Raw genomic sequence first — 17,408 nt, 5'->3', positions numbered from 1 at the left:
TTAGTGTTCCAGTCCATGCCTTCTAAGGAAGGCTATTAAATTAAAACCTAAATTATGAGTAATGAAGCATATATACCAAGGTGGGAACATGTTATAATCATGTTCTTTCTTTTTATTGGTTCCATGATCCCATAATGTAGTTTTTATAATTTACTTAATCATCATGAAGCTTAATTATAAAGGTTGCATAGTATTGCATCTAAGTACTATTGTTTAATAATTTACCCAAAAAAAAAAAAATACTATTCTTTAATAGGATATTCATTGCCAAATCTTCAAAATATGTCTTTCTGATACAAACAAATGGAGTAGGTTTTTTTTTTTTTTTTTTTTTTGATATTAATATAATGGAGATATAATAAAGTATTTAGGAGTAAGTTACTATTAGTTGGGTTTCTTTTTTTGGTAATACTTATATATTAATAGTTGGGTTAGGAGGAGCCAATTATCCATGTATTATGATATGAGCTTTGTTTAAGTTTTTATCATTAGGAACTAACTCATAGTTGGACACATGTTCAAAGAGCAAGAGATGCCATACCCTACTACTTGCTAGTAGTTCAAGACTAAAACCAAAGCAATATGAAGATATGGTTCACCATAAGAAATTTGCAAATGCAAGTTTCTGATTGTACAAGATTAATTACCCAGTAGCTGATACATTTCTCTCTTCAAGTTGCAAGATTAAAGGCCACAAATGCCCCAAAAAAGCTTCCCTATAACGGTGATAACACATTACAAATATGATGTGTTTACCACAAGTCAATTGTACATTGCTGTATTATTTTCTATAAACCAATGATTCAATGCCACATCACAGATCTAATTAATTTTTTAAAAAAAAAAAACAAAAAAACTTCATCTTCTTCCTAAGCACAGATGTTTCTCTCTCTAAACCCAATTTTGACAAAGTGTTTTCTCTATCTAAATCCTTTTTTTAACACAACCATTTGTTAGATGGAAGAGTTAGACTCTCAATTTTTTTTTTTTTTTAAAAAAAAGAGAGAGATAGAAATCAAACAGATAGCATTCACAGAAGCTTCATCGACTTCCCTTGGGAATGGATTATTGAAAGGAAAATTTTCCTATCTCTCATATATTCTTTTTACTCATGCTTATTCAATTTTATCATTTTTTTTTTCATATCTTTTATTTTCCTTCTTTTTTTTAGTTTTTAGTTTTTTCTTTTATTTCTTGTATGCCTCAATTTTTCCTTTCATTTTTGTACTCTATATATATTCTTAAATTTTTATTTATTTTTTTCATTTTCCATATTTGTTTGCTTTTCTTTTTACTTTGTGATAAAAATTTGTCCAACATTCAAGCATCTGAAAATTATATTCTCGATTTATATATATATATATATATATATATATTTCTTAATTAATTTTATTTTATTTATTTTTCCATTTTTAAATTCAAGTTTTTTTTACCACTTATATCTCTTTCTTTGTTTTTCTTTTTTATTTAACTCGTTTGTGTGTGTGTGTGTGGGTTTTTTATTTTTTTTTATCATGTCTTTTTTATTTTTTAAATTCCTCTAGTCTTTTTTTTTTTTTTGGTATTTTAATTCATTCTTTTTTAAACTACATCTTTCTTTTTTTTAAATTTTTAACTCAATGTTCATTTTTTATTTCTCATTTTATCAGTATTGATTTGATCTTAGATAGCATGCCTTTTAGTTCTTTTTCTCTCTTTATTCTTATTTTTTGATATAGCAAATGCCTTTTAGTTCTTTTTCTCTCTTTATTCTTATTTTTTGATATAGCAACGACGCCATTTTTCTTTTTTCCTTTTTTTGAAATTTTCTTACTTTTAATTTTTTTATTTTTTTGGGTTACAATGTATCTTTATGTAATTATGATCTTATCAATTATATTTTTTATTTCAACTTAATTTCGTTGTTTTATTACTCTTTAATTTTTTTTCCCCACGTTTCTACTTTCTTTCTTTTCGTCTTTATTTTTCTTTTATGCAAAAGGATACCCCAAAAAAAAAAAAGTAAAAATTGGAATGCACGAATGAATAAAATAAAAAATGAATGAGGAACCAAGTTGAGGGGAAAAAAGTAGAAGATATCACAAAATAAAGAATTAATATGAGTTAAAAAAATAAAAAATGCTTAGATTGAAAAACCTATAGAAAGAAAGAGAGGATCATGACCCTGAAATTATGAATTTTTTCGTTTTCCGTTTTCAGTAAAATATGATGTGGTAATTTTAAATAATACATTGGTTTGTGGCAACATATAAAAAAATTATTATGTTTTATCACTGTTGTACATGAGTTTTTCTTCAAAGTGACTTCATATTTAAATATCCTTTTTTTCCATTTATATGGAATATTAAAGGGGATCAAAATGACTTAATATTCAAATGTCATATGGACTAATTGATTGCAACAATTTTGATTTGAACCGATTGACATAATTATTGTTCATGCATGGAACAACCACCATAGACGATAAGAGAAATTTCATCCACCATTTTAAAATGATTTATAAAAACCTCGTTGAATCTAAAAATCTATTGTCCAAAATCACGTACAATATTAAAAAAAAAAAAAAATTACAATGCTTCCTGTATTAGAGAAGGGGTACATATTCCAAAAGTATTGGAAATATGCTCATAGTATTAGTGCTTTGTTATCTTTCAAATACATTTAAGATTTTTCTGATAGTTTTCATTGAACTAATTTTTGAACGGTTTTAGAGAAGGAAATTTTCATATAATAGAACTTCATTTTTGCAAACCATATGCTTTCTTTTTATTTTTTAGAGTTTTTTGTTTTTTTGTTTTTTTTTTTTTCGTCTTTTATACGTGAACTTAAGTTTTAATTTGTTTTTTATGGTTTCTAAAGTAATTTCTCCATTAAAATTTGGCATAAAGATCAATTTATTATTTTATATAATTCTATTAGAATTTGATGAAACTGATTGGTTAATCAGTATTCAAATTATAGTTTATACAACAAAATATGTTTAAAAAAAGCTTTTTTTATATCAATTCTTTATATAGTTTTAACATTTTTACATTTTACTATCTGCAGTATCAAATTAACATCAATAACACCAATATCCTTTGAAGTCTGTAAATATTATAATATAATTCCAAAATCTTCATATTATGACCTTTTTAAATGTTAAAATGTGTTCACACTTATATATAAATAGAATAAAGATCTATTTGGTATAACTGATGAAAGTAGGGTTTTAGGTTATAAAACTTTATATAATAGATCTTTTTTAAAAAGAATTTTTATTAAAAAGCTCATAAGTGTTTGGTTGTAAATAAAAAATCTACATTAAATGCTGATTAACCTGTATTAAATACTCATTAAATTTTCATATAAAGTAAAAAAAAAAAAAAATATTAGAGAGGTTCAAAATTTGAACTTCTCTAAAACAACTTTAAAAAGCTCATTTTTTTTGTCAATAAGTACTTATTGACTTTTGTCAAACATTTTTTTTTATAAAAGAGCTTTTAACCTTTAAATAGAGCTTTTAAATAAAAAAAAACTCTACCAAACAGATCCTAAAAAGTTTATTTTGGTTAATATAATTTAAAAGTTAAAAAATCACAATTAAAGGTTGTAGAATGATGTTGCGTCATTTGCAAATTTTCACACATATTTGGTGTTACTTCAATATTAGAAAGTCAATAGTTATATATTGATACTTCTTATATTAACTCAGAGTCTATATAAGTATGTGATTATCTCTATAAAAATTGAAAGATCAAATATTGTTTAAAAATAATAAGTGATTTAGAAACTACATTTAATTTTACGTTGCTAGATACTAACACCTTTTTTTAAATATTTTGTCAAGTTATTTTGAAAAAGTATTTTACACTTGTTTTTACAATTCTTATGGTGTTATTGAAGTGTCAAAACCGTTGTTTTTGGTCTTGAGAAAATTTGATTTATTGACTTTTTTATTGAAATTAATCACTAGATTGATGGATCAATCCAACACATATATGGATCGGTCAGTGAATTGATCAATTGATTCATGGATTTATTGATTCACTTATGATCAAACAATCAATAGTCGATATTATATTATCTTTCACTTTATTTGAGTTAAATGTTTATTGAAAAAAAATCTTGTTTTTATGAGGAAAGTAGAAGTACGCGAGTACAGGTAGCCAAGTGTTGATACCTTCATATTTTTTTTATGCATTGAAAGAAAGTAAGTCTTCAAGAGATTAATCAAATTCAAAAAGAACACAAACCAAAATTAAAATAAAAACAAAATTAAGAAACAAATTAGATCCGCAGACTTTCATATGGATTATGGAGCTCCTGTGCTGTGAAACATTAATGGGAAAAGGTGCCAAATTAACAAGGAAAAAAAAAAAAATCTTGGTGTCAATCACTCAACACAAGATAAACATACATAATAGTATATACAGTCCGTCTATAGTGCAGACGGTCCTCATGCGGATAACAGTATTGGTGACGGTTTTTCATAGTATTGGTGACGATTTTTTAAAAAATCGTCACCAATACTATGAAAAACCATCACTAATACTGCGGTACTCATACGTAACGTCTTCACAGTAGAATTTTCAATAATATATATATATATCCACACAGAAATGCTATAGAATGAACCTGTACATATCACATGGAGAGGACATTGCCGTCTGTTTCGTTTTCTCCATTTAATGAAACAGTGCACTGGCATCCCTTTTGAAACGAAAAAAAAAAAAAAATCCTTCTTAATTTGTTTTTGTGTGTGCCTATATAAGAAGCACATTAAGTACTCTCCCTAAGCTATTTTCCACGATTTATAAAATATTGGTAGAACTTTTTTTTTTTTTTAATACTAATTTAGCTAAATCGTCACTATTGTCATATTTGACTGCTAGACAAGGTAGGAATTTTTTACTGCTAAATCGTCACTACTGTCATATTTAATTCATAAAATATCTAAGCAGCAGAGGAAAAAATGCAGAGAAAATGCACAGTGAGAGAAAAGGAAACTTACATAAGATTAGAGAGGAAGGAAGAGGATGGTGAGCTGCGGCAAAGCGTTGGGCGGCAGAGAAGGAAAAGTAATGGGTGGTGAGCTAGAGATTTTAGAAAAGAAGGGGATGAGCTGTGTTAGGAAGGAAGACCTGCGTTTTTGTTTTTGTTTTTGTTTTTTTCTTTTTTTTTTGTTCTGGGGGGGGGGGGGGGGGGGAAGAGGTGAAAGGGGTGCCAATGCACCGTTTAGAAAGAAATGGATGTGGGTTTTGTTTTGGATTTTTTTTTTTTAATTTTTTTCCCAAAAAGGGTGCCAACTGTCACGGACTTGTTTCTTATCCCTTCAAGCCGTGCGGCCTTAGTTGCTATTTCGACCCTTTATTGCAACTAAGTAAGCCTTTTGCCCACTTAAAAGAGAAAGCTAAGCAAACAAAGCTAGAGCACAAAGAGAGTTTGGGAGAATGAAAGTATATTGCTTGAAAGAGAGCTTTACAAGAGTAGTTTGGATTCTTGAATCCTTGGATGCTTGAAGGAAAAGTAATGCACGAATGAATAAAATAAAAAATGAATAAGGAACCAAGTTGAGGGGAAAAAAGTAGAAGATATCACAAAATAAAGAATTAATATGAGTTAAAAAAAATAAAAATAAAAATAAAAACAATTGAGTAACAAAATAGGCAACACAATACTTCGTATTTAAAAATAAAAATAAAGAAAAAGGAGAAGACATGAATTTCGAACATGAATTTCGAAAGAGGTAAAAAGAATTTGAGTAAAATTATCAAAGACTTTAATTACAAAAAATCCGGTTAAATGCCCTTTATTAAGCTTTCGTTGAAACAAATTTTTTTTATAGGTCTTCTTCTTTTTTTTTTTTTTTCAAAAAATGGTGAGTTTTTGAATTATCTAGGAAGGATTAATGATTAAATCAAAAGTTAAAAAGAAAAAAAAAAGATTTACGCTTAAACATTGAGGAATCGTTAATGTTTTGTTAAAGGGTTTGATATTTTTATCACCGAATTGTAAATTTTTGAAATTTAAAAGAATATCAAATGCAAAATAAATAAATAAATAAACAGAGATCTCAAAACAAACTTTATCTTAACTATTGGTAGCAAAGTGCATTTAATTCTAATATAATATTAGTATTAAAAATTTGATAAAATAACAGTGTTTTCATTAAAAATAATAATAATAAAAATTCAAACCCTGTCAACAATGAAGAAATGCTTAGATTGAAAAACCTATAGAAAGAAAGAGAGGATCATGACCCTGAAATTATGAATTTTTTCTTTTTCCGTTTTCAATAAAATATGATGTGGTAATTTTAAATAATACATTGGTTTGTGGCAACATATAAAAAATTATTATGTTTTATCACTGTTGTACATGAGTTTTTCTTCAAAGTGACTTCATATTTAAATATCTTTTTTTTCCATTTATATGGAATATTAAAGGGGATCAAAATGACTTAATATTCAAATGTCATATGGACTAATTGATTGCAACAATTTTGATTTGAACCGATTGACATAATTATTGTTCATGCATGGAACAACCACCATAGACGATAAGAGAAATTTCATCCACCATTTTAAAATAATTTATAAAAACCTCGTTGAATCTAAAAATCTATTGTCCAAAATCACGTACAATATTTTTTAAAAAAATTACAATGCTTCCTGTATTAGAGAAGGAGTACATATTCCAAGAGTATTGGAAATATGCTCATAGTATTAGTGCTTTGTTATCTTTCAAATACATTTAAGATTTTTCTGATAGTTTTCATTGAACTAATTTTTGAACGGTTTTAGAGAAGGAAATTTTCATATAATAGAACTTCATTTTTGCAAACCATATGCTTTCTTTTTATTTTTTAGAGTTTTTTGTTATTAATTTTTTTTTCATTTTTTATACGTTAACTTAAGCTTTAATTTGTTTTTTATGGTTTCTAAAGTAATTTCTCCATTAAAATTTGGCATAAAGCTCAATTTATTATTTTATATATTTCTATTAGAATTTGATGAAACTGATTGGTTAATCAGTATTCAAATTATAGTTTATACAACAAAATATGTTTAAAGAAAGCTTTTTTTATATCAATTCTTTATATAGTTTTAACATTTTTACATTTTACTATCTGCAGTATCAAATTAACATCAATAACACCAATATCCTTTGAAGTTTGTAAATATTATAATATAACTCCAAAATCTTCATATTATGACCTTTTTAAATGTTAAAGTGTGTTCACACTTATGTATAAATGGAATAAGTATATGCTTGCTATAACTTATAAAAATAGAACTTTAGTTTATAAAATTTTATATAATAGATTTTTTTTTTAAATTTTTTTTATTAAAAAGCTCATAAGTGTTTGGTTGTAAATAAAAAATCTGCATTAAATGATCATTAAACTGTATTAAATACTCATTAAATTTTCATATAAAGTAAAAAAAAATTTTTTTTTTTGAAAAGCTCAAAATTTGGACTTCTCTAAAACAACTTTAAAAAGCTTATTTTTTGATTAATAAATACTTATTGACTTTTGTCAAATATCTTTTTTTTTATAAAAGAATTTTTAACCTTAAAAAAAAGCTTTTAAACAAAAAAAAAAGCTTTACCAAACAGATCCTAAAAAGTTTATTTTGGTTAATATAATTTAAAAAGTTAAAAAATCATAATTAAAGGTAGAATGATTTTACATCATTTGCAAATTTTCAAACATATTTGGTGTTACTTCAATATTAGAAAGTCAATATTTATATATTGACACTTCTTATATTAATTCAAAACCTAAATGAATATATGATTATCTCTGTAAAAATTGAAAGATCAAATATTGTTTAGAAATAATATGCGATTTAGAAACTACATTTAATTTTACGTTGCTAGATACTAACACCTTTTTTAAAATATTTTGTTAAGTTATTTTGAAAAAGTATTTTACACTTGTTTTTACAATTCTTATGGTGTTATTGAAGTGTTTGTTTTTGGTCTTGAGAAAATTTGATTTATTGACTTTTTTTATTGAAATTAATCACTAGATTGATGGATCAATCCAACACATAGATGGATCGGTCAGTGAATTGATAAATTGATTCATGGATTTATTGATTCACTTATGATCAAACAATCAATAGTCGATATTATATTATCTTTCACTTTATTTGAGTTAAATGTTTATTGAAAAAAAATCTTGTTTTTATGAGGAAAGTAGAAGTACGCGAGTAAAGGTAGCCAAGTGTTGATGCCTTCATATTTTTTTTATGCATTGAAAGAAAGTAAGTCTTCAAGAGATTAATCAAATTCAAAAAGAACACAAACCAAAATTAAAATAAAAACAAAATTAAGAAACGAATTAGATCCGCCGACTTTCATATGAATTATGGAGCTCCTGTGCTGTGAAACATTAATGGGAAAAGGTGCCAAATTAACAAGATAAGCATACATAATAATATATATATATATATATATATATATATCCACACAGAAGTGCTATAGAATGAACCTGTACAGATCACATGGAGAGGACATTGACGTCTGTTTCTTTTTCTCGATTCAATGAAACGGTGCATTGGCACCCCTTTTGAAACCAAAAAAAAAAAAAAAACATCCTTCTTAATTTGTTTTTATGTGTGCCTATATAAGAAGCACATTAAGTACTCTCCCTAAGCTACTTTCCACCGTTTATAAAATCTTGGTAGAACTTTTTTTTTTTTTTAAATACTAATTTAGCTAAATAGTCACTATTGTCATATTTGACTGCTAGACAAGGTAGGAATTTTTTACTGCTAAATCGTCACTACTGTCATATTTAATTCATAAAAAATCTAAGCAGCAGAGGAAAAAATGCAGAGAAAATGCACAGTGAGAGAAAAGGAAACTTACATAAGATTAGAGAGGAAGGAAGAGGATGGTGAGCTGCGGCAAAGCGTTGGGCGGCAGAGAAGGAAAAGTAATGGGTGGTGAGCTAGAGATTTTAGAAAAGAAGGGGATGAGCTGTGTTAGGAAGGAAGACCTGCGTTTTTGTTTTTGTTTTTGTTTTTTTCTTTTTTTTTTGTTCTGGGGGGGGGGGGGGGAAGAGGTGAAAGGGGTGCCAATGCACCGTTTAGAAAGAAATGGATGTGGGTTTTGTTTTGGATTTTTTATTTTTATTTTTTTCCCAAAAGGGGTGCCAACTGTCACGGACTTGTTTCTTATCCCTTCAAGCCGTGCGGCCTTAGTTGCTATTTCGACCCTTTGTTGCAACTAAGTAAGCCTTTTGCCCACTTAAAAGAGAAAGCTAAGCAAACAAAGCTAGAGCACAAAGAGAGTTTGGGAGAATGAAAGTATATTGCTTGAAAGAGAGCTTTACAAGAGTAGCTTGGATTCTTGAATCCTTGGATGCTTGAATTCTTGGATGGTTTGGCCAAATGAGGCCTCCACCTATTTATAGGCATACAAAGTCTAATCCTACGGCTATAGTTGCTTTAATCCTACGGTGGAGAATGGGTGTCTAGATCCTTCCCACCTCCTTTACAAAAATATCTAAAGAAGCATCTAGAAATGGATATGTACATGGCTTGACCTAGAGTTCTCCATAAAGTTCTAGAGAATTCCACACTACTCTAGGTGCTTGGTCCATTGTAAGGCCCAAAATAGGCCCAAAATGGAGAGAATGCTCACCAAGTGTTTAATGAAATGCCCCAACCGTGACATTCTCCCCCACCTATGCCATCGACGTCCTCGTCGAGCTTTCTTCATGGAACCTCTTGATGTGATCTTCAAATTGCCAAAGCGCGGTAGCAGGTTCCCAACTTGCTTCGCTATTGGGTTGTCCCTTCCATTTTACCAAGTACTCATGACTCGGATGGTTGTCCCTTCCACGAACTATTCGATCGGCTAATATGCTATCCACATCCTTGTCATAAGTGTTGTAGACACCTATTGGTGCTCGCTTGGACTCCCCTCTTGTATGGTCTTCTTCATCCTTGTAGTATGGCTTTAAGCAACTTACATGGAAGACCGGGTGAAGTTTGAGTGTAGGGGGTAACTCCACCTTATAAGATACCTTGCCCACCTTCTTGACGATTGGAAATGGTCCCTCGTATCGGCGAACAAGGCCTTTGTGTAGCCCTCAGGTAGACTTGTGTTGGGATGAAAGAATTTTGATGAACACCAAGTCTCCCACTTGATACTCCACATGCCTTCTTTTGGCATCCGCCCACTTCTTCATTTTCTTGGTGGCCTTATGAAGGTATGACCTTGCTAAGTCCACTTGTTCATGCCAACTTTTGGCAACCTTGAATGCAGCAGAACTCCTTCCTCCATACTTGGTAACGAGTGTTTGTGGAGTGAGTGGTTGTTGCCCCGTGGCTAACTCGAACGGACTTCGATTGGTGGACTCGCTCCTTTGCAAGTTGTAGGAGAATTGGGCAACATCCAGCAGTTTTGCCCAATCATGTTGATTGGCACTCACAAAGTGCCGTAGATATAGCTCCAATAATGCATTAGCTCGCTCGGTTTGCCCATCGGTTTGTGGATGAAAGCTTGTAGAGAAATGTAACTCCGAGCCCATGAGCTTGAATAACTCCGTCCAAAACCTTCCGGTGAACCTCGAGTCTCGATCACTTATAATTGATCTTGGGAGTCCCCAATACTTCACCACGTGCTTGAAAAATAGCCGTGCCGTCTCCTCAGCTGGACACTCCTTTGTCGCGGCAATGAATGTAGCATACTTGGAGAATCGATCAACCACTACGATTATAGTGCTACATCCCTCGGACTTGGGTAAGCCAATGATGAAGTCCATGGAGATGCTCTCCCATGGTCTCTCCGGAGTTGGTAGTGGCTCCAATAAACCTGCGGGTTGTCGTTGCTCCACCTTGTCTTGTTGACAAACAAGGCAGGTCTTCACATACATTTCGATGTCGTCCCGCATTTGTGGCCAATAATAGTTTGTCTCCAACAAAGCTCTCGTACGCTTTTGCCCCGGGTGGCCAGCCCATTTGGTGTCATGGTATTCCTTGATCAAATTCTTCCTTATGTTGCCCCACCTTGGTACATAAATGCGATGCCCCTTTGTGTAGAGAAAGCCATCTTCAACCCAAAACCTCTTAGTCTTGCCCTCCATGGCAAGTTGTAGGAGTTGTTTGGCCACAACATCATGGTCCATGCCCTCCTTTATTAGGTTGAGCAGTTCCCCTTGGAACTTGGTTATCGATGCTAGTTCGGCTTTCCTACTTAATGCATCGGCAACCACATTGGCCGTACCGGGCTTGTATTCGAGCTTGTAGTCGAACTCGGCAAGAAAGTCTTGCCAACGAGTTTGCTTGGGGCTTAACTTCTTTTGAGTTTGAAAATAGCTTGTGGCCACATTGTCAGTCTTTACCACGAATTTAGACCCCAGCAAGTAATGCCTCCAAGTGCGCAAGCAATGGATGATGGCGGTCATCTCCTTCTCTTGGACCGTATACCTTCTCTCCGTGTCATTGAGCTTACGGCTTTCGTATGCGATTGGATGCCTTTCTTGCATCAACACGCCCCCTATGGCAAAGTCGGAAGCATCGGTGTGCACCTCGTATGGTTTGGAGCAATCGGGCAATGCCAACACGGGTTCCTTCATAATCGCCTCCTTCAAATTCTCAAAGGCTTGTTGGCATTGGGTGGACCAACTCCATGTCTTGTTCTTCTTTAGTAGATCGGTGAGTGGTGCGGCTAGGGCGGAATACCCTTTGATAAACCTCCTATAATAGTTAACAAGACCAAGAAAAGATCGCAGCTCACTCACCTTGGTTGGAGGATCCCACTCTTGAATGGCTTTCACTTTGGCTTCATCCATGTGCAGCTTGCCATCCTTGATCTTATGGTCGAGGAAGTACACCTCATTGGTTGCAAACGAGCATTTCTCTTTCTTCACGTAAAGCTCATTATCCTTTAGAACCTTGAACACAATTCGTAGGTGGTGGATGTGCTCCTCTAACGTCTTGCTATAGATGACGATGTCATCCAAATAGACCACCACGAATTTGTCCAAGTAAGGATGGAAGATCTTGTTCATGAGAGTGCAGAATGTGGCGGGTGCGGTGGTGAGACCAAAGGGCATGACGAGGAATTCGTATGCTCCATATCGAGTAACACACGTAGTCTTTGGCTCATCACCCTCCGCAATTCTAACTTGGTAGTACCCCGACCTCAAGTCAAGTTTAGTAAAGTACCTTGCTCCTCCAAGTTGATCAAACAAATCGGCTATCAACGGTATAGGGTACTTGTTCTTGATGGTAACCTTGTTAAGTGCCCTATAGTCGATGCATAGCCTTAACGAACCATCGTGCTTCTTTTGGAACAAGACGGGTGCTCCATAAGGTGCTTTCGACGGTTGAATGTAACCGGCATCCAAAAGCTCTTTAAGTTGTCTCCTTAGCTCCTCTAGCTCCGGTGGAGACATGCGATATGGTGCTTTTGCAGGTGGTTTTGCATCGGGCTCCAACTCGATGCAATGATCTACCTCCCTCCTTGGTGGAAGTTTGTTAGGTAGTTGTGGTGGCATGACATCTTTGAACTCCTCAAGGACTTGGCTAACCTCCTTCGGTGGCTCCTTGGAAGTAACTTCTTCTTCCTCGCGTAGAGTAGCAAGGAATGTAGGCTCTCCTTTCTTTACTCCCTTCTTGAGTTGCATGGCGGAGAGGCGGTTGGAAGTACTTGGCTTGTGCATTGTTGGAATCATGCAAGGGCCTCCCTCCATTATGCACACCGTGTTGTAGCGAGGGAGAGGGACCACATTGAATTGCCTAAGGAATTCCATGCCAAGTACAATATCAAAATCATCCATAGGAGCAATGGAGAAGTTTACGTTACCTTGCCAAGTGCCCAGGTGCAACTCCACGTTACGGGCCATGCCATCTAGCGGTTTAGCCTCCGCATTCACAGTTTTCAACCACCCTTGACCTTTGTCGAGTTTGAGGCCAAGCCTCATGGCCTCCTTCTTCCTTATGAAGTTGTGAGATGCGCCGGTGTCTACCATGACTTGGGCATCTTTCCCGTTGATACGTGCCGCCACGTACATTAGGGAGTTGTTCTTCGTATTGTTGGTTGGGATTGGACTAGCCTTTAGTGAGTTGAGGAGTTGTAGACAACCTATTTGTGTGTGCTCTTGAGTTTCCCTCGCTTCGAGCATGGCACTTAAGGACTTCCTCTTCGGACAATCTCTAGCCCAATGGGGACCATCACATAAGAAGCAATTTTCCTTCGGCTTGAATTCGGGCTTGCCTCCTTTCTTCCAACCTTTGTTAGGTAATGGTGGCCTTCTTGGAAACTCCTTACTTTGGGGAGTTTTATGGAACTTGGCTCCCCCACCTTTAATATAATTATTCTTAGGCTTAGGGTTGGAAGACTCACCTCGCCCATATTCGACAAGTGTTTCGGCCGTAGTGAGGGCAGTGGAAATATTTTGTACTCCCCTTCGTTGAAGCTCTTGGCATGCCCACGGTTGCAACCCATCCATGAAGTTGAAAAGGAGATCCTCCTCACTCATGTTGGGAATTTGGAGCATTAACCCAGAGAATTGCTCCACATATTCACGGATGGACCGTTGGTGCTTCAACTCCTTCATGCGTTTCCTAGCATCATTCGCCACATTCTCGGGATAGAATTGCTTCTTCAATTCACTCTTTAAATCTTCCCAAGAATTGATAGCGCATATGCCTTTCTTCATTTCTTCATGCTTTCTACGCCACCATACCGCAGCAAGATTAGTAAGATAGAGGGTAGCGGTGTTTACCTTTTGCTTCTCGTATTGGAAATCCAAGGCCTCGAAGTATCGTTCCATATGCCACATGTAGTTGTCCAACTCCTTTGCATCCCTTCTCCCACTAAACTCCTTGGGCTTGGGAGCATCTACCCTTGGAGTAGAAACTATTTGTTGGGTAGTGACGGTGCCACTAGTTGCAGCTCTCTTGCATAACGCCCAATTCTCACGTGTCTCCTCTAAACTCTTCTTAAACTCATCTAATTGAGCTTGCATAAGGGACAAGGTTTCAATTACCTTTGTTTGGAAAGCTTGGCTTTCATGACGCCATGCCTCGGTGTTGGCCTCGTTGGTGCTTTGCATGATACCTCTAAGCTCCCCCACTTGGTCACCCACACGACCATCGAGCTCCTCCATGCCTTGCTCCACACAATCAAGCCGCTTCAACATGTCGGCAACGGCCAACTCCATCTTGACCACCTTGGTCTCCATGGCGGTGAGAACGTCCTTCGACTTTGAACGTCCACGTCCCTTCCTTGCAGCTTCGGGGATGACCTCCCTTCCCCTTGTTTCTTCAACCACAACCTCTGATGAAGACATTGTTGCTCTAGATGCTACCTTTAACCTTGGCTCTGATACCACTTGTCACGGACTTGTTTCTTATCCCTTCAAGTCGTGCGGCCTTAGTTGCTATTTCGACCCTTTGTTGCAACTAAGTAAGCCTTTTGCCCATTTAAAAGAGAAAGCTAAGCAAACAAAGCTAGAGCACAAAGAGAGTTTGGGAGAATGAAAGTATATTGCTTGAAAGAGAGCTTTACAAGAGTAGCTTGGATTCTTGAATCCTTGGATGCTTGGATTCTTGGATGGTTTGGCCAAATGAGGCCTCCACCTATTTATAGGCATACAAAGTCTAATCCTACGGCTATAGTTGCTTTAATCCTACGGTGGAGAATGGGTGTCTAGATCCTTCCCACCTCCTTTACAAAAATATCTAAAGAAGCATCTAGAAATGGATATGTACATGGCTTGACCTAGAGTTCTCCATAAAGTTCTAGAGAATTCCACACTACTCTAGGTGCTTGGTCCATTGTAAGGCCCAAAATAGGCCCAAAATGGAGAGAATGCTTACCAAGTGTTTGATGAAATGCCCCAACCGTGACACAACGCACCATTTTATGAAATGGAGAAAAAGAAATGTACGTTAATATCCTTTCCATATGGTACGGATGGGCTCATTCTATAGCTATATATAAATGTACAGAGAGTTTTGTTTTTTTGTTTTTTTGTCAAAAAATATTAATTTTGAATGCGGCATGTCAATGTCCTTTTGATGTTTGATATGGTGTGGATGAGTTGATTCTATAGCACTTTTATATATATATATATATAAAATTTTTACAATAGGTATTCAAAATTAATATTTTTTTTATAAAAAATATTGATTTTAAATATAATTTATATATGGACGGTTCGTTATACAATTATTTTATATGTATATATATATTTTTTATAATTTTACAAGGATAGGTTTTATTTATTTATTTTTACGCCTACAATACCCATGGAGTTGAGGTCTGAGACCGTTACCGCTAAAAGTTGTTATATTCATGATATAAATGCTAAACACATAAGTCAAGTGGAATTTGCAAATCTTATAAAAATTTAATTGTTATAGTCAGGATATAAACACTAAACATGAAAGTTATGGTGCACTTTAGAAATCTTGTAAAAATTTAATGGGCTACTTTATTTTATTTATTTTATTATATTTTTATCTCCCCTCAATTGAATTCAAAATTTGAAGGTTTATACTTAAACGACCATTGCAATCCATCTTGGTTGTCCTCCAATAAGGACAAATCTTAAACTCTTTGAAAATGTTGCACCGTTCTTTGATATAAATTGGTCTAAAAGAATGGAGAAATTTTTGTCATTGCGTTCATTATAATTTACAGGAAATAAACTGATATTACTTATTCTGATAATTATTTTACTCTTTCACCTTATCTTCTATATCTCTAATCTAAATACTAAATTAACCATTAGAAAAGAAATCTCCCACTAACAAAATTGTACATTCTTTTTTATTAAGAAATGCTTTTTCATTTGGAGCAACTTTATTTTCAACGTTTTTCTCTAAATTTTTCTTTGTCAGCTAATTTCTCTCAACAGTCTCAATGAGCTTGCCATGTTGGAAAAACAGTGGTATATTACCAAGTCAAAGATAGCCTTTTAGCTTAACGGTTACCCTTTTCAACAATCCCACTACCTCCAAATTTTACTCCTTAGAATTCTCTTCCTCTACTCCCTCACTAATACACTTCCATTTCAACTGCATTTATTTACTCCTTTTAAACTCAAAAACCACATTTTCTCTATTGCATATTTCTATTTGTATTACCATTTTCACTCTTTCTAAACCTATCGAAGCTTTAATTTCTCTTTCATGGAGTCCTCCAAAATACTTATTTTCCTTCTCTTTCTCTCTACCTTCAAATTCTTCTTTGTAACATCCATTGAGTTTGATGTTGGAGGTACCAATGGCTGGAATGTTCCAAAAACAAGAGACCAACAAATTTACAATCAATGGGCATCTCAAAACAGGTTCAATGTCAATGACACTATATGTAAGTATTACTACTACTTGATCTGTTTTTTTGGTAAGATCCCAAATTACAAAATACATTTGTTAGTTTGTTTGCTTTCTTTATTTTTTTAAATTTGCATTTTCTTTGTTTTAAACGTATAGGTTTCAAGTACAAGAAAGACTCAGTTATGGAGGTGACTGAAGAGGAGTATAGAAAATGCCATTCTTCTCATCCCCTTTTGTTCTCCAACAATGGTGATACCGTTTTCGAATTGAACCGACCCGGATTGTTCTTTTTCATTAGTGGTGTTTCGGGACATTGCCAGAGAGGCCAGAAGATGATCATCAAAGTACTTGAACCTGAAATTGCAAAACCACCTCAAGCTCAAAGCCAAAATGCTACCACTACCAAAGGCAAATCACATAAAAATTCTGCTGTTGGAGTAATGGCCATTTCTTCTTCTCCAACTATTCTTCTCCTCATGCTCATGTCAGTTTTGGGGGTCTTTTTCTTTTAGATTCAATCAAACTATCTAAGTTTAATATTTTTATTTTTTTGGGTACAATCTGACTTGGACTTCGATTTATTATATGTATGAAACTTGTTATTTTCTGAAAGTTGGCAGTGCATGTCATCTCATATTGTTGACAATATGGCCATGTATCATAGTTTTGTTTATTTATCTCACTTTCTCGGTTGGCAGTGCAAAAAAATTGAATTCTGAAAAATATTTAGTACATAAGAAACTGGCTGAGGAAATTCCAGGTGGAGTCGTTCAAAATGGCTTGAAATTGAAAGCAAAGAGAAATATTTTAAGCCAAAGAATTCCATATAATATGTAGGTATGGTATAGCAATTTGCACCTTTGATTGGTTAACCAAAAAATGTGCACAGATTCAACCAAAAGATCCAGGGGCATCGTGAACTTCGCAATGTTGCAAGGCAAAAGTGAAGGATATAATAAATTCAGAGGTCGAGACTCTGAGCATTTGTTGAACTTAACAGAGGAAAATCTTGTTTCAAATACCCTCAGGTAAAATCTTCATTTTTGTGAACAATAAGTTTACGAAAAGTCACTTCTAACACAATCTTTTTCGTATAGTTATCTTCTTTATTTAGTT

The 17,408-nt window shown here is 33.7% G+C and overlaps 1 protein-coding gene across 1 annotated transcript; it reads left to right on the top strand.

Moving 5' to 3' along the window:
- The first annotated feature begins 16,001 nt into the window (after positions 1 to 16,001).
- Positions 16,002 to 17,119, top strand: LOC107418889 (early nodulin-like protein 5). The gene is made up of 2 exons (XM_016027580.4): positions 16,002 to 16,326; positions 16,449 to 17,119. Exons 1-2 carry the CDS (start codon positions 16,146 to 16,148, stop codon positions 16,802 to 16,804), a joined length of 537 nt encoding a protein of 178 aa, XP_015883066.1. The 5' UTR covers positions 16,002 to 16,145; the 3' UTR covers positions 16,805 to 17,119.
- Positions 17,120 to 17,408: the final 289 nt, after the last annotated feature.

Source organism: Ziziphus jujuba, chromosome 2, assembly GCF_031755915.1.
Source record: "Ziziphus jujuba cultivar Dongzao chromosome 2, ASM3175591v1".
Classification (NCBI taxonomy): Eukaryota; Viridiplantae; Streptophyta; class Magnoliopsida; order Rosales; family Rhamnaceae; genus Ziziphus; species Ziziphus jujuba.
The sequence above is the reverse complement of the archived record's forward strand: the minus strand, read 5'-3'. Positions and strand labels throughout refer to the sequence as shown.